The sequence below is a fragment of the Diabrotica virgifera genome, chromosome 8 (assembly GCF_917563875.1).
Source record: "Diabrotica virgifera virgifera chromosome 8, PGI_DIABVI_V3a".
Lineage (NCBI taxonomy): Eukaryota > Metazoa > Arthropoda > Insecta > Coleoptera > Chrysomelidae > Diabrotica > Diabrotica virgifera.
Window position 1 is genome coordinate 37,413,432 of NC_065450.1, and position 23,059 is coordinate 37,436,490.

Genomic DNA, 23,059 nt, shown 5'->3' on the forward strand with positions numbered 1-23,059 from the left:
AATGGTCTTGATGTTTCACCTAAATAAAATTGTTCGCATTCACAAGGTATTCTATAAATACAATTCTTTGTTCTTTCTTGTTCATTGTTAGGTTTAGTTTTAGATAGAATAGATCTCAATGTGTTTGTTGTTTTGAATGTTGTTGAAATGTTGAATTTATTTCCTATCGTTTTAAGTTTCTCGGATAGTCCTTTTATATATGGTATTGTTATTTTAATCAGATAGTAAAAAGAGAAAAATCAAAGAAGCGGCTCTAATTATGCTAAATGAAACCAATTGTGTCGCAAATTCCTCGGTAGAATGCAGTAGGATGTGGTTACCCATACTGAAAGAGGAAGTCAATAGAAAGAAAATACCACGATTAGTAAGTCAATAACATATCGAGTTAGTACAAATTTTATATTTTAGTATTACTCATTGTATATCTATGTAATATTAATATTATTTATAATTAAACATATTAAAGTCAGAATTTGGTATTAGTTTTTTGAAGGTAGATTAAATGTAAGACCAAATACTTACGATGTCGGGATAGTATCACGAGGTTTTTCCTGGTTTTCCCTGGTGATTTACTATGGAATCTCTAACGCGAGAATTTTACTGTCGTCGTTGCATTTGGTTGTCTTTTTAAAGACAGATCACATGCTATGATTTTTTTGCGACGGATATTCTTGGGATTGATTTCATGTAATCGAATGAACTATCTTTTACTAAAGTCGTCCCAGGAACGCAACTCATAAATATTGGGGATATCATTTTAAAGTCTTCTACTTTAAAATGTATAATATACGTCTGAATTGCCAATATAAATGAGTCAGATTAAATAAATTATTAGAAGATTTTTTTACTTAGCAACAACATGTTTGTTTTATTTTAATAGTATTTAGTCTTATAGTCTACCTTTAATCTACCTTTAGTAATATTTAGTCTATCTTTCATCTCTCTACCTCACTGAATAGAAGTGTGATTAAAGCTCAATTTGAATATTTATGACAAACATTTTCTCTAACACTATTGTATTGGTAACATGGTAAAAAAATAGAATGAAAAAAATTTAATCTTACAGGAAATGTATGCATTTTTATAGGTATTGTAAGGCCGATAATTCACATTAGAGTTACCAATTCCTTATCTGTTTTATAACACGTATGTAACACTCATTAACAGCTTTAATGATTGCCTGACTAGCCACTATAAAACATAAACCAGTGTATCATCATAAACCGAGTATACCGGGTGTGCAAAAGAAGTGGGACGGTGAAATATTTCGCAAATTTACATTGGAACAAACAAGTGAACGACGGGTGTTGAAAATTTTACAAAAATCTGTCGACAGACATCAAACATGACCCCCCACCCTACCTCTTGTGGGTAAAGTGTGGAACAAATTTAAAATCTGAAATGGAAAACCCTTTTTTAAACGCTTTTCTTTACTTCAATAGTTTGCATCAAATCTTTAGACGTTAATTTGACTGACTTTTCTTCAATGCAAATGAATGAAAATTTGCAGACATATGCATTCGCTGGAACAATACACGAATAGTCAATAAAAAAAATTGTATGTTTATTAATTCTTTAAATAAAAAAAAAACAATTTTAACGGAAAATTCTTAAATTCTCTTGTTTTTTACAATGAAGAAAATTAAAACTTTTACAGATTGTAGCTAATTATATGAACTATACATAATTTCACTTTTTACGTTAATTGTTTACGTTATACTTCATAAATAAACAATAAAGTTTCAAATTTTTTGCCGATTCCGACTACTTTTCATGTTTGTACATCATATGTTTTATACATAATTTAATAAACATGACGATATATTTTAATGTTTGAAAAGTTTAAAACTAAAAAGTAAAAAATAAAAAAAATACGAAAAAAATATTTTTAAGAAACGCTTTTCTTTAGTTACGAGTGACTAAAAATAAACATATTATAAAAAAATTAACCAAAAAGCAAAAAATAAAAAAAAATTGAAAAATCTAACACATTCGTTAAAGAAATGCGTGATGAAAAAACCGTTTATTCGACGAAGACGCACCACGCTTTTCTTTGACGAATGTGTTACACTTTTTCAATTTTTTTTTTTATTTCAGTTAAGCTTCTTAGCTTAAGCTTTTTAGTTAATTTTTTTATAATATATTTATTTTTTTAGTCACTCGTAACTAAAGAAAAGCTTTTCTTAAAAATATTTTTTTCATATTTTTTATTTTTTTTTAATGCAGATTTGGATTTTACGTGAACAAGCGTAAGATCATTAGAGATCTTTTATTGTAGCATAGCTCTGTAGATGGCTTTATAAGCCGAAAGCGCTAAGCTAGGATTGAAATTTTTTACGAATTTTAAAAGTACTCTTCTCTCCCTGTCATTCAGTATTTTGAATTTTATTTTAATCAAAACGTGATACTTTTGATCTTTCAAATGGTGCTTTTTAAATTGCTTAATGGTATTCAAGTCCACCGAATTTGAAAAAAAGGGCTAACCCGGGTTCTAAGGGTCATAGGACATTGTATTTTTTTATTTCGTATAAACATGCCATCGTCTAAAATAAAAATAAATTAATTTCCTACATATTAGTGCATCTGTGTTATTTTAATGTTTATAAGATTAAAATCGTAGTACTGTTTAAAGCTATTTTACAATATTTGCCATAAACTTTTTTCATTGTTAAATTATTGAATTTGATGATTAAGACTTTCACTTCAATCTGGCCTTTCAAGATTCTTCTTACTCATGCAACATTGATTCATGGACTCAGTTAAGGCTATGGGTACATAATTCGCAAATATTTTACGTGTATCCCTACTTTTTCTGTCTTTACACGGCAAATTACGTGTAGTAAAATTCACACTGGTGTGGATATGTAAACATTACTAGAATGTCATTCTACTTGAAAATGTCATAATTAATTTAAAGAGATGGCTTTTGAATGTTCTTGGATAACTGTTATTTTTATAATTGCAAATTATTAATTCAGTTAATAAATGTGATAATTTTTTCACTAACTATGTTTTCAGTGATTGTAATAATTTATTTGTACAACAAAAACTAATAATCAATCGAGAAAAGAGGAAAAGTGTTAAAGTGATTTTTTAATAATATGTTGTTATTTTGGAACGCTTACAATTTTGAACATCTCTAACAACAAAATACTTGGATCACAGGATATATCTGATGTATTTTCTGCTTGGATCTTTCACAAATAATACACAATAAATAACTTTTTATTAAGTTCACGTCTTAAATCAATTATTTATCAAATACACTATATATCAATAATATTTAATCAATTTCTCAAAATATTCCCGATGCAATGTCAAATATTTAAAATTGTCACTGATTGTCAGTGTCTGACTAACAATATATGCTGACAATATTATATTCGGTTGAGTGCGTTGTAAGACAAAGACAGATTTGGAAAATATTACCACGGCATTGTGTTCATTTTTTTCAAATCCTGAAAAAACCAATAAATATTTTTGAAAAATTTAAACGCAGAATGAAAGACTAAATTATTACCGAGGGCCGAAAGTCCCTTAGAATAAATAAAAAGTTTATTTTGAATGAGATATTTGAATTTAAAAATCACACTAAATTTTCTCTTAGTTTTTTCACCCCTGTAACTTATTAAAATAAACATTGTAGAAGTTCTCAGGGACTTTCGGCCCTCGCTAATAACGTAATCTTTCATTCTGCGTTTAAATTTTTCCAAAATACTTATTAGTTTTCTCAGGATTTGAAAAAAATGAATCCCCATTTGAATAGCATTGCAGCCGAAAATACGTTCCGATCCTCTTAAGCATAATAACGTTGTAGGTAAAAGCTAACAGCTTTCTGGAATAAACAATTTCAATTTTGCAATAATTGCTAAGTGAGCCTTCTTCAAATTTAAGTAAGCTCGGTTTACAATAATTCAGCAACAAATGAATAAAAGCAACTTTTCAATCTTTCATTTTAAAAGATTTTCATGCTTTTTAAGTAAAAACGTCATTACCGAGTTCATGGCATGAAGTGCGTTGTACGGTGATAGGCACTTCATGCCTTAAACTCGCTAATGGCGCTGAACTTGAGTTGAACTTGGAATGAGCAAGCGGGCGTTAGTGTTTAAAAGCAAATACCGGTCTTACACTGTTTATAAATAAAACATTGCGTTCGGTGTTTTCAATATTTTGTTATTACATGTTATTATCACCAAAGGGCCTAGCCGGGTAAGATGATGAAAAGTGCCCCCAAGTCGATTCGAATTCCATATAGGTCACCGTTTAGCATATATAGTGAAACTAACTTTCTGAAATTTTTAGCCCCCTAGGTGGTCATTAGGGTGGAGCGCTGTTATATGGAGAAAAATGAAATAATAATTTTTACAAACGCGGGGTGCGGAATCGACGCTACTGTGGGAAAGGATTGGAAAAGTTAATTGTCATTTTTTTATATTATGACTGTAACATCTGCCCCAACGTGATTCAAATTTTGAAATTTGAAAAAAAATTTTTTTTGCATTTTTACCTACGCGGGGTGCGGTATCAATTCACTTCTAGGATATGAATCGAAAACTTCAATAACACTTATTTCTATTTTCATCAGAATAACTGCCCCAGCGCTACTTAAATTGATCTATTTTGAATTTCGCGCCAACCCCCCGACCTAACGCAACAAAAGAGTTATAACCTGTCACAGGAGTCAACCTTCACCCTCCCACTCAATTTTAATTATAAGTAAGTAGAACACAAAACAATATTAGCTAGAATTATTATAGTTTTCCACGATACGTATATAATATTATTGAAACCTTATGAAGGCAGGAATGATGAAGACGGTTACAAAGAGAAGCTATTAAAGTTTGGTGAGGATAGCAAGAAATTGTTTGATATTGCAACTTGCAAATGTTTAGAGTTCAGAGATTGCAACTGTCCTAGAAACCGAAAGATTCCAATACCGGAAGGAAATTTCTTAATCGACCAACGAACTGACCATAAAATAATGATTATCAGTTTAGATCGTGAAGCGACCAAAAAATTGAGATGGATTTACATATATTACACCAACAAGAGCAACGTGAAGAAGAAATAGTCTTGCAAATAGGGGTGGAATCCATTCCTAGTACTTCTAGATTACCTACAACTTCAAAGATACGACCGAATGTTCAACAGCCAGATACATTAAACAAAAGCGGTGAAATTGAGAACTTCCAATCGCAATCGATTATTTCCACTTCTTCACTTACAATGACTGATGTCACATTTCCGGTTGTTGCCAGAACATTAGATCGGTTTGGGGTTTCAGATTGTGCTGGAGTAGCAATTATTTCTGTAGCTTTTCACGACATTGGTCTCATTACTGAAAACGATTTGCTCGAAAAGCTCGTTCTAAAGGTAGGACTACTTTGTAATTCTATTCTGACATTTCTTTCCTCGAACTCTATTGATGTAAATCAAATAATGGCTGTTGGTGGTGATGGGACTGTCGTTAACCAAGGAAACAAAGGTGGCGTTATTCGTTTATTGGAAATCAAATTTTCACCTCCACTCTAATGGTTCATATACCAACTACACGTCAATGAACTGACATTGCGTCATCTTTTTTAACATCTAGATTTCACTAGAAGTGGACCAAAAGGTTTCACAGGTCCCATCGGCAAGGCAGTTACTAACTGTGAAGTATTACCCATTGTTCCGTTTCATGCAATTAAATGTACGTTGCCCGATATTACCAAATCCATACAGGAATTAAGCACCGATTAACTATATCTACTACAAATATGTCAGTGTATCAATAGTGGACATTGCGATGAAAATTTTGTGAAAAAAAATCCTGGTAAACTAGTTCACCCTAGATAGTTGACAATGTTTAATCTGATATTGAGATTATATGTCTCAAGCCAAACTCCGTCAGAAAACCTAATTATACTAAGCACATTTATTTTAACGGTCTATGCTCCTATGTGGTTCAGGATCAAGACTAGGCCAATTTGTATTTTTGATGCCAAAACATTTATATGATACGATAAAACTGTCGCGCTATTTGCCAAACCACCTGAAGAATGTTATTGTCCCAGTCATACAGAGAAATGCATTCTTTGGACATTCAGAGAATCTACTACTAGGAATGTTAGCCGAAAACAGACAGTACTTGAGAGAAGTTGCACTCCGCAGAATATCGAAGATCAGAGAGACATCATACATAGGAGCCTTACATATGTTCCAAGTACCTACTTTAAATATGGATGCCGATGATTACATCGATATGATAGATTGGAAAACCAAGACAGAACCTCCACTTTGAAGAATTTAAGTACTGAAAGGATATCTCAGGCCATCATAAGCCATCACGGAAAAATTTCGTGTCACACACAATATTCTGAAAGGTGAGTCAAATTAGTTACAGAAGCAAGTGCTGCTCTCTGTGGGTCACGGAGGAGAGGCTGATTCATTAAGAATAAGCTCAAATTATGCCTTTTGATGCCTAAATTTTATACTAAGAAAGACTGTTGTTCACAATGAGTTTTTATGTTATTCTTCAATTTGTAATCATTTTTTTTTTACTTTATATTGACTATTTTTCTTTTTATTTTTCTTTATATTATAGTCCTAATAACTTAAATAAATGAACAAAACATTATCGTTGACTCTAGTTGACTTTATCGAATTTTTTTTAGATTCTTTTTTTACAAAATTCCAAAATTTCAATCACCTTGGGGCACTTTTCAGACTGAAAATACGAAAAAATGTCATCTAAGTTTTTCATTCGAAAATCAAAGACGCATTAATTCCGCACCCCGCGAAAATGAAATTCAAAAAAATAAATTTGCGCTCCACCCTAGTGGTCATGTGACCAAACTAGAGCCTAATTAGGGGTTTTATGCTTTTATTTTTTATCTCAGCCGCATCGAGAACTAGCGAAAAACTTTAAATAAAAAAGTTGTAAGCTTTAAAAATTTCTGTCCGAAATTTTTTTTTTTGGTGGGAAATTTAAATTTTACAACGATTTTAAAATTTTAAAAGAGTATAAAAATAACTAAGACATTCGTTTTCACGAAAAAAATATATAACGTGTGTTTTTGCACAATGTTTCACCCTGAATTTTTTCAAATTTTTAAAATTGGTGAAACGCACCTTTAAAAATAAAAACCGCATTTTTTCGGTTTTTTTTCCTTTTTTGATACAATTTTATACATATTTTTCAAAAAAGGTAACACCGTCACTAGAAGAGGTAAAAAACTGAAAAATAATTGGGGCTTGCTTAATACAAATTTTTTGTAACGCCATCCATTTTCAAGATACAGGGCGTTGAAGAAAACAAAATTTTACACATTGTTTACGATTTTGCCGAAACTACTGGCAACATTGTAATAAAACTTGGCGGGTTTTAAGAGGTAGTTATTGTGCATGTTTTGACATACAATTAAGGATTTGATATTCATCGTTGGCGCGCATAGGGGTAATGGTCTGAACTTTTCAAAGAAAAAAAGATAGTACGCCACTGACATATTTCAAATTAACAATCATTTTTGAATTCCTCGTTCGATTTGCGATAAAAAACTATCTTCTCATTTTTTCATGCGACGCGCCGTTTTGCTGCAAAAAATAAAATATCTTAAAGCTTCCAAAGTATTCGAATTAGTTTTTATGTATAATGGATGTACGAGTTTATGCAGATGTAGAAACTACTAGAAGTTCGAATACTTTGTAACGGTTAAGATGTTTTATTTTTTGAATAAAAACGGAGCGTCGTATGAAAAAATAGGAAGATTGATTTTTGTCACAAATTGAACGAGGAATTCAAAAGCGATTGTTATTTTGAAATATGTCAGTGGCATACTATCTTTTTTCATTAAAATGTTCAGACCATTACCCCTATACGCGCCAATGATAAATATAAAATTCTTATATTACAATGTTGCCAGTAGTTTAGGCAAAATCTTAAAAAATGTTTACAAAATTTTGTTTTTTCCAACGCTCTGTAACTTGAAAATGGATGGCGTTACAAAAAAATTTTATTAAGCAAGCCACAATTATTTTTCAGTTTTTTACCGATTCTAGTGACGGTGTTACCTTTTTTGAAAAACATGTATAAAATTGTATCAAAAAACGAAAAAAAAACGAGAAAATGCGGTTTTCTATTTTTAAAGGTGCGTTTCTCCAATTTTAAAAATTTGAAAAAATTCAGGGTCAAACATTGTGCAAAAAACACTTTATATTTTTTTTCCTAAAAACGAATGTCTTAGTTATTTTTTTATACTCGTTTAAAATTTTAAAATCGTTCTAAAATTTAAATTTCCCGCCAAAAATAAAAAAAAGTTTCGGACAGAACTTTTTAAAACTTACAATTTTTTTATTTAAAGTTTTTCGCTAGTTTTCTATGCGGTTGAGATAAAAAATAAAAACATAAAAACCCTAATTAGGCTCTAGGTGGGTCACATGACCACCTAGGGGGCTAAAAATTTCAGAAAGTGAGTTTCACTATATATGCTAAACGGTGACCTATATGGAATTCGAGTTGGGGGCACTTTTCATCATCTTACCCGGCTAGGCTCTTTATCAAAATCAGTTTTAGAGGCCTGTACCAGAGAGTGTCTTAGGATAGTCGTTACTTCTCTAGGTTGATTATGTATTATTAGGCCACACACATAGCAAGGTTGATATTTTATACAGATGACAGGGAGACGGCGATAAAGGTTACACACAGCAAATATTATAAAGGTGTTTTAGTACTTATATTAAATTAATAATAAAGATGACACCTATAATCATATTATAAATAGATAATGATCTGTAGATAGATGGATGCATTGATATAACGGACATTGCTTATCCAGTTTAGAGTAAATTTATAATGCTTTCAACTAGCCTACGCCTGTTTTATACGAAGACGTTGTTTTTATCATAACATTATGTAATTTGCATATTTTACTGCATGTTTGTATAAACCTTACAAATTCAATCTAGGTATTAATAAAAATGAAATTGTATGTTAAGTATTAGCATAATGTTCTATAAGTCTGACAGTTAACATTTGCACATAAAATAGAGAATTAACCTAAACTACATGCAGCAATATTTTTATCAACCTTTTAAATTTTCAAGTAAATATCAGAAGAGTAGGCAGCATTATGGTCATGTTATTTTTCATTTTAAATTTACATTTAAAAAAATAATCCGTTTTTTATGCTACAAGGTAAGAATGCAAGTTTTATGTGGATATTTTTATGTTCTTTTTATTGGATTTTTATTAGCTCTAAAGAGAAAATAATTTAATACCTACCGTAGGAATCAACTTGAACAGAAACTGTTATAAAAAGTATGCTTGTAAATAATACTTATAGGTAAATAAAAATTTCTTAAAATTTCTTAAAATAAATGAATGGGAAAAAATGTATGAAAACCACTATTTTTAATTACTATCTAAAAGCTTTCGGCTTAAACAGTCATTTTCAGAGATATGGTCAAAAACTATAAAGTTTCATGCTGAAAAGCATGGTTCAGGTGCAACCACGCATCATCTGAAATCGAGATGACTGTCAGCATCCTCGACTGGGATCCTTGACTCGATAGGGAGAAAAACTCTGTAAATCCTAGTAAAACAGTAGTAGTCAGTTGTAATATGCATTTATGTAGAACTATCGTGATTTCTCTAGTTTTCGTTATTTTCAGTGCCTCTTCGATATCCCTATAAAATAATTCAACTTCTTCTTCGTAGACATTCGAGGTAGGAGCATACACTTGTATCAAGTTCAATTTGGCGTGAGATGTCACTAACTTTAATACCATTACTCTTTCTCGAATAGGAAAAAGCCTTTCACTGCCCTTTAGATATTTTATTAACTATTACTGCCACGCCGTGTCTATGTAGATTGTCCTCGCTACCGGAATAATATATTATGGCTTCATTTGTTGAAAATCAACCTGAGTTAGGCCTCCTGGCTTCACTGATACCTAGAACATCAATATTCAACCTGCTCATTTCTTGCATAATATTGTGCATCTTACCAGGCTGAACTATACTCTGAACGTTTTTTAAGTTCCAATTCTAGTGTTTGACAGTCTTATTCTTTCGCCTCCGTTCTTCTGACAAGGAATTCGCTGATTAACGATCTGAGAGGCCCTGTCTTTTCCTTCCCTGCCGGATCTTGGCTTCCGAGGGCCATAATCAGTAACGCCGTTGTTGGTTACTAAAACCATGATGATTTTACTAGGGATATCCATAGGGACCTTTAATGTATTGGTTTCTCCTTGCCTTCTACATCCTTATGTCTTAAACCATGCTTTTGATTCCTCTACCTTCGAGACCGATTTCTCAACCCCAGGACAAAAGGGTGCCCTACTACTTTCCAACTCATCCGCCTAAAGCCGTTTAGTCAGAAAGTGGGGGATTGCTTATACCGGCAATCATTCGGTGAATAGGAGTAGGATATATAGGTGGTGGAAATTGGGGGTGTATGAGAGGAGAGGTTAGGGACCTGACATCTCCTGGAACTTGGGATAGAGTAAAAAGCCAGTAGCTAGCGTAGGGCAAGTACGCCTCTCCTTGTAGTAGTCTGTCTTCTACCGGGATCGTAGAAAGTGCTACCCGCTACCCGTAATTTTCTAATTACATATTACTAATTATTTAATTTATAATATAGTCAATGTCTTCAGAGCTACAATAATTTGATCTTTAGAGAATAGTAGTAATAATATTAAAGTCCTCCTCCTCCTCCTCTATCTGTTCTCCTTCGTAAGGATGTAGTGGCGTCATGTAAGTCCTTTGACTATTTTTGTCCAGTTTTTTCTCTCCTGTGCGTGTTGTTTTGCTTCGGAGAATGAGTCAAGTCATGTCCTTTATTTGGTCCGACCATCGTAATGGAGATCTTCCTCTGGATCTTCTGCCCTCTACGTTGCCTTCAACTATCATTCGTCCCATGCCATCTCTTCTTCTAGTTATACGTCCAAAATATCTTAGTATATTTTGGTTGATAGTTGTGCTGAGTTTAGTTTTTATGTTAAGTTCGGCTAATATTGAATTATTTGTGCGATGTGCGGTCCATGGTATGCGCAAAATTCTCCGGTAGACCCACATTTCAAATGACATTATACGTTTTGAATCTGCTTTTTTGATGGTTTAAGTCGCTGAAGTATTAAAGTAATAGAATTAAATTTCTCTCCAATTTGTACTACTATTTTAAAGCATTTTTTGTACCAGAACTAAGTTGAAATAAACCTTAAAGTGTGTAGGAGAGAGCCAGAAACCTATATCCAATATATTTCTATGAGATAATGTATATTTGTATAATAGCGCAACCGCTGAGAATGAAAAGACAGGGTAGACCAAGGCTAAGGTGGATATTCGGGGTAACACAATAAGATCGGTAGACCAACTGAAAATCCAAGCAAGAGAGAGAGCATACTGGTGCAGGAAACTAGAGATGGTCAAAGCCCACTAACATCTGCAGCACCATGCTGATGATGATTTTATTTTTTTTTTATATGTAAATAAGTAGAAAAAATAATTACCCTAACGCAAAGATATATGTCTCTGGAGAAGAAATCGAATAGCACAAGCAATTTAAATACTTGAGTTGTTTGCTAAACGAGAATTGGGACCCTAAAAATGAAATAAAAATCCAGAAATGCTGCTTTTTTGGGGTTTCGTAAAGTAAGATTGCAAGTTAGATTTCAACCTCAGACACAATATGCTTGAGTGTTACGTTTTGCCTATGCTGTTGTATGGAATGGATGCATGGATGTTAAAGGCCAGTTCCACTAACAAACATGAAGTGTTTGAAATGTGGTGCTCGCATCGAATGCTTAGAATATAATGCACGGACAGAGCCAGAAATGAGGAAGTACTAAGAAAAGCGCGCACAGGGGAAATTTTTAATATGTTAAGAGTGAGAAGACTGCATACTTAAGGAACATATTACGACGAGAAAGATACACTTTTCAGCAACTGATATCCGAAGGAAAGATAAAGGGTAAGAGGGGTCTGTGACGTAAAAAGATGTCTTGGTTGCGTAATATTCGCCAATGGACAGGAATCCACATTTATGAAATGCTTCTCAATGTTGCTAAAAGCAGAATGATTTAATCCTGACTATCTAACATCTCACCTCATAAGGCAATGTACGGTGGACGCCTACGCAGAAATGCACGGCATCTTAAGAAGCACGTGTAAATTTATGTAGAATAGCTACATATTATATAAAATGTTTTCGTATATTTTTAAAATTAACTTGCATATATTTTTATTAGTTTATTACGATTTTTTCAATCCAGATGTTCCCAATGTAACATAAATTTCACACCATAAATCTAAATCAAAATTATTTAATATAACAGTATTTTTATTGTTTTTAGTCATACCAGTTCCACAACTATACAGAGTTTGGACTCAGGGCCACTTATGGTATTGCAAGCGATAAAAATTTCAACAGATGATTTAAATGAATCTGAAGACGATCTTCTCTCTACCTCTGATGTTGGCAATATAGAGTCCGTTTCATCGGTTACTTACGTTGAAGATGGTCGTGAAATAGGGTAATTTATAAACCTAATAAAATTTAACGTATTTTTTGTTACAACTAATGTTTAGCTTAAAGAATCACGAATAACTCACAAATTAAAGCACTTAGTTATAGGGAGTGCTTAAGAAATAAAAAAGTATCATAAATATCATTTCATTATAATACAGGGTACTCCATTTAGGAAAGCTCGGAAAATACTCATTCTAAGTTTCTACCAACCCTCTATACCAAAATGAAATATTTCGATATATTAATAATTTTAAACAACAGTAGATTATATACGAATTTACAATATTAATTGCTACGAAATTAATAAGAAAACGTAATTATCTTTGAAATTAGCTCGTCTAACATTGCAAAACCTGCGACTAGCAGTATACAGGGTGTTCCATTAAAAAAAAGATAAGTTTGTTCCACCCAGTCAATATGGGTTGCCGTCTATATTTGAAAATATTATGGAAATAGACACTGACATGCGTATCCTTCCGTTGCCTATTCTCCTTTGTTTTTAATATGAGTTTGTCTAATATCACTTTATTTGCTTTTTACGTCAATATAAACATAAAAATAATAAACGTATAATAAACATATAAACAAAAAAGAAAATAATCGTTTCGTTTTGATTCAATTCGAGTCTCTTGCCATCCTCTGACACCTGATATTTCTAAATCTATTCCTGGTCAAAAAAGCTTTGTAAAAAGACTGAATTAGACCATAACGAAACGAAGAAGATGGTGCAAATACTAAAATATTATTATTAGACGCATATTGGAGTGTTCTCCTAGCGGTGCCGCTTGGTACTCTGTACCTCGGTTAACAGATAACTTGATTCGTGGTCGAAATTATTTTTCACTCATTTCATCGTTCCTCGTTAGAGGACAGTCTAACCATACTCCGGTGCAAATATTTTAATATTTGCACCATCTTCTTCGTTTCGTGATGGTCCAATTCAGTCTTCTTGAAGTTCTTGGAAAGCCTCTTTGACAAGGAATATAGTCCGAAACATCAGGTGTCATAATATGGCAAGAAACTCGAATTGAATCAAAACGAAACGATTGTTTTCTTTCTTGTCATACCATACTCTGTATTAGAGTACAAAATGACCACGTTTCATATAAGTAATCTGCGACGCATTATTGGAGTGTTCTCCTAGCGGCGCCGCTTGGTACTGTGTACCGCTGTTAACAGATTACTTGATTCGTGGTCGAAATTATTTTTAAGTCATATAAAAAATAAACTTTAATTTCTCATGAAAATTATAAAGGCATACATGATATTAAAAAATGGTGGAGGTTCTTAAAAAAATTTTATAAACTGAATTGCAAAACAACTAGTAGTGTTAGCTAAAAAATAGTAAAACAGTGTTGAAACTATTTCAAAGTAGAACAACTGGATGTACTTGCTGCCATACTAATATTGAAAGAATACTGAATGGACTACTTAACTATAGAAACGTAAACACTGACATGCGGTAGGTACGTGATACCGCAAGGAAACTTTACTTCAACTTAGCTGAAAGACTAAACCATACTAAAACTGCAGCACAGTACACAGTTGGTAATTCAGTCAATTTTTACTCTACGAGCTCCCCAGTGGGAAAGTTTTGGGGTAGTTCTGATTTCTTTTTTTATACATGTATTTTGGGCTGCTGAATCCGTATATGAGGTATGAGAAAATCTTGGACAAAATGTCTTGACGGAACATTAAAAAATCGCGAAAAAAGCGAAAAATTTCTGCTTTTTCCGCTTTTTTGCCCAAATCTTGAAAACTTTTTACTTTTAGTAAATGGTCTGTTAACAGGAATTAAAGTACTTAAAATTCTCTACAAATATCACTAATTACTTTTTTTTTTCAAACGAACCGTTCGGTCTAAAGTGCAAGTTGAAAATTGTCAATTTTTAACGGTCTCGGCAAAACCCACTTTTTATATTCCAAAACTTTATTTTTTATTAGAATGCTGTCATTTGATAAATTTCTCCTAGTTTTCTATACAAATAATAAATGCACACACGGTCTGGACAGCGAGACACCGATTTAGATCGGTGCCTTTATGTCTGGAACACATTTTTTTAGGACACAAGTCCAAAGTAAAGTAAAAAATTAATTTAGTCATTAATAGGGAGAAAAGCTCTTCTAGCTACCCCTAAAACTAGGTGGCTTAACCACATGAAGTAATACAAAGGATGTCCCATTACCCAGGGCATCCAAAGTAACGTTAAAGTCAACGCCTCCCCATTCGGTATGTCCTTCGATGTGGAGGGGTGGAGGTATAGCTTGGAGGTCAGATAGGTACCACTCTATTACGGGGTGTGACCGGTTTGATCTTCGGACATGTGGGTTCCACTTTTCCATGGGAACACACATGTCCCCGGGGGCTGGGGTTGATACGAGCATGTGTGTGTGTGTGTGTGTGTGTGTGTGTGTGTGTGTGTGTGTGTGTGTGTGTGTGTGTGTGTGTGTGTGTGTGTGTGTGTGTGTGTGTGTGTGTGTGTGTGTGTGTGTGTGTGTGTGTGTGTGTGTGTGTGTGTGTGTGTGTGTGTGTGTGTGTGTGTGTGTGTGCAAATAATAAATGTTAGTTCATAATATGAATATGGTATGTCTCTTGTCACAGCTTCCATGAATCCATTCCATTCTAAAATACCGAGAATATCTCTGCTTTTCCCTTAGAGCCACAGAAGATCAGGCACAGATAGAGTCACAGTTTCAGTTGGTCTGAACATTCCCTTCAGATCAGTTATCTTGATTTCTCATAAACCTTGAGGTTTTGTCCTTTCAAAATGTATTAGTTGAACAGCTCCCTTACTTCCATAAACCTCAGGCGCGGGTTTAGTTTTTAACCGAGGAAAGGATTGGTTAGGAGCCACTGCATGTTTTGGTGCAATACAAGAAATGCCACCCATGACGTGAAAAGTGTGGTATCCGTCGATTGTGTGTACGTTAAAATAAGTGTTATCGTACACGTGTTGTGTAAAGCATGGCTTGTCAATTTTCTGTGGATCGCCCGCAATTGCTGACACTTCCAGACAAGCAACACGCTTGCTCAAAGTCTTGTAGCGCCAGTAAGGTCCAGATAATTCGTCTCACCATTCCTTGCAGGGTTGGCCGTTTTCTCTACAAAAAGTACGGCTCAAGAAAATAGGTTGATGTAGTTTCCTCTTTGGGGTTTTGTTCATCCTATACAGATGCTGTTTGCCTGGAAGTGTCAGCATTCGCAGACGATCCGCAGAAAATTGACCTGCCGTGTTTACCAGCAGGTGTACGAAAACACTGATTTTAACGTACATAAAATCGACAGATACCATACTTTTCACGTCATAGGTAGCATTTCTTGTATTTCACCAAAACATGCAGTAGCTCCTAACCAATCCATTCCTCGGTTAAAAACGAAACCCGCGTCTGAGGTTTATGGAAGTCAGGGAGCTGTTCAACTAATTTATTTGAAAAGGACAAAACCTCAAGGTTTATCAGAAATCAAGATAACAGATCCGAAGGAAATGTTTGCACCAACTTAAACTGTGACTTCATCTGTGCCTGATCTTCTGTTGCTCTAAGGGAAATGCAGAGACATTCCCGGCCTTTTAGGATGGAATGGATTTATGGAAGCTGTCACAAGAGACATACCATATGAACTAACATTTATTATTTGTGCAGAAACTAGAAGAAATTTATCAAATGACAGCATTCTAATAAAAAATATAGTTTTGGAATGTAAAAAATTGGGTTTTGCCAAGACCGTTAAAAATTGGCAATTTTCAATTTGCATTTTAGACCAAACGATTCGTCTGAAAAAAAAAGTAAATACTGATGTGTGTAGAGAATTTTAAGTATTTTAATTTCTGTTGACAGACCATTTACTGAAAATTAATTGTTTTAGAGATTTTAGCAAGAAAGCCGGAAAAAGCAGAAATTTTACGGTTTTTTCGCGATTTTTTCCATGTTCCGTCACGAAATTTTGTCCGGAAATCACACACTCGGATTCAGCAGCCCAAAATACATATAATGGAAGAAATCAGAACTACACCAAAACTTTCCTAGTCAAAACAAAATTTTATTGAATTATGGGAGAAGGTACAATTACACACCACTTGAAGGACACAGATGATGCTGGAAGAAATCTTTTATATAACAAATTTTACAACAAAATATATTTTCAGCGACGCATGACATGCCGCATGTCAGTGGTTAACGTTTAACAATTTGTTTCGTATCTCTTACGACAAACGAGATATTTGACTTTTTCGTACTAATAGCATCCTCTGTAATATTTTGTTTTTTTTTTTTCATTAACAATCTTAAGCTGTGAATAATTTTAATACAATAATTCATAAAAATGAAAATGTAGCTTTCTCATGAGTGTTACATGAAGTTTACCTTAAAATCATGTTATGACAGTGCATTTTTGGAAGCCATGAAGTTTTAATTAGCTTGGTGTCGAAAGTATAATAATATGAATTTAATTAATAATTAAACTAAATCTAATTTAATTGCTAAGAACTTATTCCGTAACCATTCATTTTCTTTCAAATTATTAGAGATTGTTTTTTTTTTTTTATTTACAATTTGCTTCAACCACAAGGGTTATTAGCAATGAACTGTATTTACATCAAATTACAAAATTTAGGTATATTAAATTTGGTTAATGAGTCCTATAGTACGTAAAAAATTAAGAGTCTTACATGAATTACTTTCACTTAAACAATCTTTAATTGTAGTTGGTAACTGTTGATGTTGCCGTTCTATAACGTAGAGGGGACAGTCTATTATTATATGTTGCACTGTTAGTTCACTATCACACACATAACACATCGGGGGGGCTTCCTTCTTTAATAAAAAGTCGTGGGTGATCTTCGTATGACCAAGTCGCAATCTGGACATGAGCACTTGGTCTCTTCTCTTTGTAGGATGTTTCGACGGTGATATACTTTGTTTGATCGTTCTTAATGTAGAGTTTGATTCGTTCCAATTTGTTTGCCATTTTGTCATGATCTTGTTTTTAAAATATTGCTTTAGATCAGTATGAACGCAAGTAGTTATGATGTCTGTTAAGGGATTCTCACTCGCATTTTTTGCTAATGTGTCAGCTTTATCATTTCCACTTATCTCGCAATGTGATGGTACCCAGAGGAACTGAACTAATCTTTGATTTTGTTGGCATATCAAGAGTTCCGCCTTAATTAAGAGGAGGATAGGATGTTTGGGGTATACCCGCCTCAAGGCCGTTAATGCACTTAGGGAATCGCTAATGATTATTGAGAATTTGATGTCATGTGTGTTAACAAACTTTAATGACTGGAGGATAGCAAAGAGTTCAGCTGAGAATATGGAGGTTTGGGGAGGGAGCTGGTAGGAACTGTTATAGTTATCTGTTGTGAAAGCCGCTCCTACTCCATTTGCAGATCTGGATGCATCGGTATAAATATGGATGTGATCATTAAAACCATTTAATATCTCTAATAATCTCTGATTGAAGATTTTTGCTGGTGTGTCACCTTTCTTGAATGCAGATAGGTTTGTATTACAAGCAGGGAGAGCAATTGTCCATGGTAATATGTGTTGGCTGACTTTAAAAGTATTGTAAGTGTGTGGAATTATTGTGTCTAAGCTCTGTAACGTTGCTCTCACTCGATGATAAAACGGAGGATCCAATCTTTTCCCACAATTAAATGTCGATGGAAATCTATCTGTAAATGTGTTTTTATAAACAGGTACATGTGGGTTAGTTGATACTCTTAAGGCATACATGAGGCTAAGGTATTCTCTCCTGAGTTGAAGGGATGGTTCGCCTGATTCAACATACATACACTCAACTGAGCTTGTGTAGTGTGCTCCCAGTGCAATTCTAATTGCTGAATTATGAACTGTGTCTAGCACTTTCAATAGTGAACCTTTGGCTGAGTTGTAGGCAACAGCAGCATAATCTAGTTTTGAACGAATTAGGGTTTTGTATACAGTCATAAGAGTTTGGAAATCGGCACCCCATTGTTTATGAGAGATACTTTTCATTAAGTTAAGGCCGTTTTGAACTGACAGACGGAGAGAGTGGATGTGGTCTTGCCAAGATAGTCGGCTATCCAGTTTTACTCCCAAGAAGTTGATCGATTCTGAATACTTTATTGGTAAATTTTTTAGGAAGAGTTTCGGTGGATTTACTTGTTTCTTTGGAGTTTTACTGAAGCTCATTGCTTTCGTTTTAGTGGGTGAAAATTCTAGGCCAGTAGTATTCGACCAATTCTCTAGTTTGTAAATGGCTTGCTGTATATGGGTCGTCATTGTTGATATATTTTTACCACGACAGAATATAACAAGATCATCAGCAAATAGACGGGCTTTGACTAATGGGCTAAGTGACTTAGCGATGTCATTGATGGCAATAAGGAAAAGTGCAACACTAAGAGTAGACCCTTGAGGAATACCGTTTAATTGGATTTTAGAGTCTGAAAGAAAGTTGTCTATTCGAACTTTGAAGTTTCGCCTATATAAAAAATTATTAATAAACTTGATAATATTTCCTTTAATCGACCAACTTGACAGGATTCTTATGATATCTGATCTCCAGATTGTATCATATGCACGCGTTATATCAAAAAATACAGCCAGACATTCTTGACCACATCCAAATGACTCATGAATTACAGATTCAATATCCACTATGTTGTCTAATGTAGATCTGGACTTTCTAAATCCACTTTGTATAGGGCTAAGTAGCTGTCGATCTTCTAGGTACCACATTAGTCGGTTGCTTGCCATTTTTTCAAGTACTTTGCACATATTAGATGTTAGGGAGATTGGTCGGTAAGACTCTGGGTCCGATTTATTCTTGCCCTGTTTAAGAACTGGTACAATAATGGAATCGTACCAATCAATGGGGAAAACATTATTTGTCCAAATGAAATTATAAAGATCCAAAAGATATTGTTTTCCTTCCGTTGGCATAGCTTTTAAAAATGTCGTAGGGATGTTGTCAGGCCCTGGGCTAGTGTCTTTAACTTTGTTTAAAGTTTCTAACAGTTCATCCATCGTAAATATGGCATTTAGAGGTAAATTATTGTGGTCATCAAGATTTATACATGCATTATTAAATTTATTTTTATGGGCTAGGAAACTTGTAGATAGATTTTCGTCACTGCTATGTTGTTGGTATACGTTTGCTAGTACGGAGGCTATTTCTTGCTTAGTTGAATAAATATGGTTATGATGTTCTAGGTAATGAATGGTGTTAAATGATTTTTTCCCGTACATTCTGCTTATCATTTGCCAAACCTCAGAAGTCGGGGTAGATGAATTTAAAGATGATACATAATTTTCCCAGGCTTCTCTCTTACTCTTCTTTAAGGTGTATCTACAATACGCCCTTAATCTTTTGAATTCTAGCTGGTTATTTAAAGTTGGGTGCCTTCTTAATTTATAAAACGCCTTTTTTGACTCTTTAATTGCTGCTTCGCAGTGGGAATTCCACCACGGGACTGGAGCACGTTTTTTTGGAAATTTTGAATAACCTATGGACTCGTGAGCTATTGACGTTAAAAACTGTACGAGATGGAGTACTTTGGAGTTAATATCAATGTCTGTATCAAAGGGCTGAACCAACTGAGAAATTTTTTGTGAAATTAAAGAGGAATATAGAGACCAATCTGCATTTTTCAGACACCATTTATTGGATGGAATTGATGAGGAGATATGGTTATTGTTCGTAATTAGGATAGGAAAATGATCGCTTCCATGCAAATGGGATGTCACATCCCACGACAGAGTTGGTTGTAAGACAGGGTCACAGAGGGATAAATCTATTGGGGATCCATTGCCGGTGGAAATATTGAACCTTGTGATTCTTCCATCGTTAAGGATATTCATATTAGAATCTGTAACAATTTGTTCGATTTTACGTCCCAAGGAATCTGTTTTTTTACCTCCTCAAAGTATATTGTGGGCATTAAAATCGCCTAATATAATACGCGGTTCTGGAATTTGATTGAAGAGTTCAGTTATTTCTTTTATGGACGGGTCTAAGTTCGGAGGAAAATAAATATTACATATATTGACTTTGTGGGGGCCTTTTATAGATACTGCTGTTGCCTCCAACTCAGTTCTTAAACGTATTACTTCGGTATTAAATGAGTTATGGACATATATTACTACTCCCCCACTAGCATGGCTAGCAGTTATTCTGTTCTTATAGTACGGAGTATAGTTTCTTAAATTATGACAGTTATCTTCTTTGAAGTGGGTTTCTTGTAGGCATATTACAGATGGTTTAAACTTAGCTATAATTAATTTAAGTTCTTCTAAATGGGTGTAATACCCATTTAGGTTCCATTGCAGTATACAGTTGAATGTTGTTTTAAATTTCAGCAGAGGCGTCGCTGCTGTATTCACTGTGATCAGTAGAGAAAGCGGATAATAATAGCTGTTTATTAATCTTAGTTTTTAATCTTGTACAGCGACTTTTCAGATACTTGGGAGTTAATGCTGGATGGATTTTAGTTAAAAAATTGAGTAGTCCTTCGATATCTTCTGTATACGTTTTTGCAATGCTGAGAGGATCTGCAGAGCCGTATGCATTTTCAAAGAAATCAATTAGTTCTTCCTGGGTTAAATATCCGTTGTCAGAATTATCTTGGAAAAAAGAACTAGTGCATTTAATAAGATCTTCTTCTAAAGTCTTATTATCTTCAGGAATAGTTTTTGCTTTCTTAGATTTACGCAGAGGTTCTTTAAATGGGTTCTGGTCTACTGATGTTGAAGGAGACGTTATTTCTGACACCGCTCGTTTAGACGATTGAGTGTCAGAGGGTGTAGGAGGTTGATTTTGGCTGTGATTATTCATTTCAACATTATCTGGCTGGATAGGTGTTTGAATGGGATTTGAATCAAATAGAGAAGTATTGGTTGTTTCTTTTGATTGTGGACTGGTGGATTGTTGCGAAGATTGTGAAGGATGGATAGTTGGCTGAGCATCTGTTATGATAGGGTGGCAATTTTGGATATAATTTGGTTGAGCAGTAGGTGATGAATTTTCGATAGATGTTTGAGTGTTTGTATTTTTTTTGCACTGAGAGGCTAGATGACCTTGTTCTTTACAAATGTAGCAAGACTGTTTTTCAAGTGAAAAATAAATTCGATAATTGATTTGTTCATAGTTAATTAATATAGACTCAGGAATATTTTCCAGATTTTTAGGAGAAATGTAAGTATAGCGTCGGAAACTCAAGATATGCTTAAATAAAGAGTTAGTTGTACCTATTCTTAGAAAATCCAATGGAGTTATTTGATGAATTGCAAAATTTTGTAGTTGAGTCTCTATAATACTGTGAGGTATTGATGGGGGGACATTAGAAATTATCAGTTTTTCGCTTGGTGTGACTAACTTCCTGGCTTGGATACGTTCCTGATTGATTACTATTGTTCCATTATCTGTTCTTAAAAATTCGGTGACTGTTTCTTCAGTAGTAAAATATACGCAAATACGATCATTTACAATCCTGGAAATGGCGAGAATTTTATTGGGATCGACTTTAGTTGCTATGGCATTTAAATAATCTTCAATTTTTGTATTTGGAAGTGAATTGAATAAAATGGCTTGGTTTTTGCTTGCGAATTTTTTGTTAGGTTGAGTCAGAGCGGTTGAATATAATTTTGATTGATTGGATGGATTAATGACATCTTGAGAATTTTGAAGTTCAGAAGATCTCTCCTCTGAAATTTCCTGCATATTGGGCCTATGTTGCCTGATTACGGCCCTTGTGCTTGGACAGGTTCATTAGTAATTAAGCTACTTAATTACCTCGTTACTGGTATTTATAACCGTTGTTTACTGTTTGTTGATTAAAAAATAGTAATAAAGATGATCTAACTTACAGTTTGATCCCAAAATCGGATTAAGCACTATATAATACACTATTATACCAACTTTGATAATTTTCTAACAAGTAAAACCACCTTAATTTTGATAAAAACTAAGAGCTAATCGGAAACACTGTTTACTAGTTAAGAAACCAGTTTCCCTTTTCATTAGAGATTGTTTGCTTTTTAGTAGGTTAGGTAAAAAGGTATCTATCTTTGTAAAAGTTTCTTATCTCCGAAGACACGCGTTCCTTTAATGTGTATGTACATCATTATCAAGCTGTACTTGGCTTTTGATGAATGTGAGAACAGATTCTGTTAGACCGTATGAAATTCCTTTTATACTGGCGATATCACGTACCGTGTATCTCCCATATAGGCTATTGATTATGTATTTTAGAAAGGAACTACAACGTTAACGGGGTTTTATTGTTTCATATAGTCAATGGACCTCTAAATATGAAAAAACCGCGGAGTGCTACAATTTAAAGGGGTGCATTTTTGAGAAAGGGGTGAATTAGTCCCTGGGCGTAGAGCCAATTAGGGTGAGTTCTATGCACGTTTGGTAGAAACACGTCTACAGGAAAAATTTTCCAGGTTAAATTTACTATCGAAATATCACATTTTAAAGTCAAAAATATTTTTTTTACAAAAACATATTTAAAATAAAAGCAAGAAAAAAACACGAAATGTAGCATCTTTGTTTCTTGCCCTTTCCA

At 33.8% G+C, this 23,059-nt stretch overlaps 1 protein-coding gene across 1 annotated transcript in view; it reads left to right on the plus strand.

Annotated features, from left to right (window-relative positions):
• The window catches only part of LOC114334951 (uncharacterized), a 71,902-nt gene that overhangs the window by 43,273 nt on the left and 5,570 nt on the right, over nucleotides 1–23,059 (plus strand). Inside the window, exon 4 of the mRNA XM_050658618.1 lies at nucleotides 12,334–12,513. Within this exon, the coding sequence (XP_050514575.1) occupies nucleotides 12,334–12,513 (180 nt within the window). The remainder of the gene's footprint in view (nucleotides 1–12,333; nucleotides 12,514–23,059) is intronic.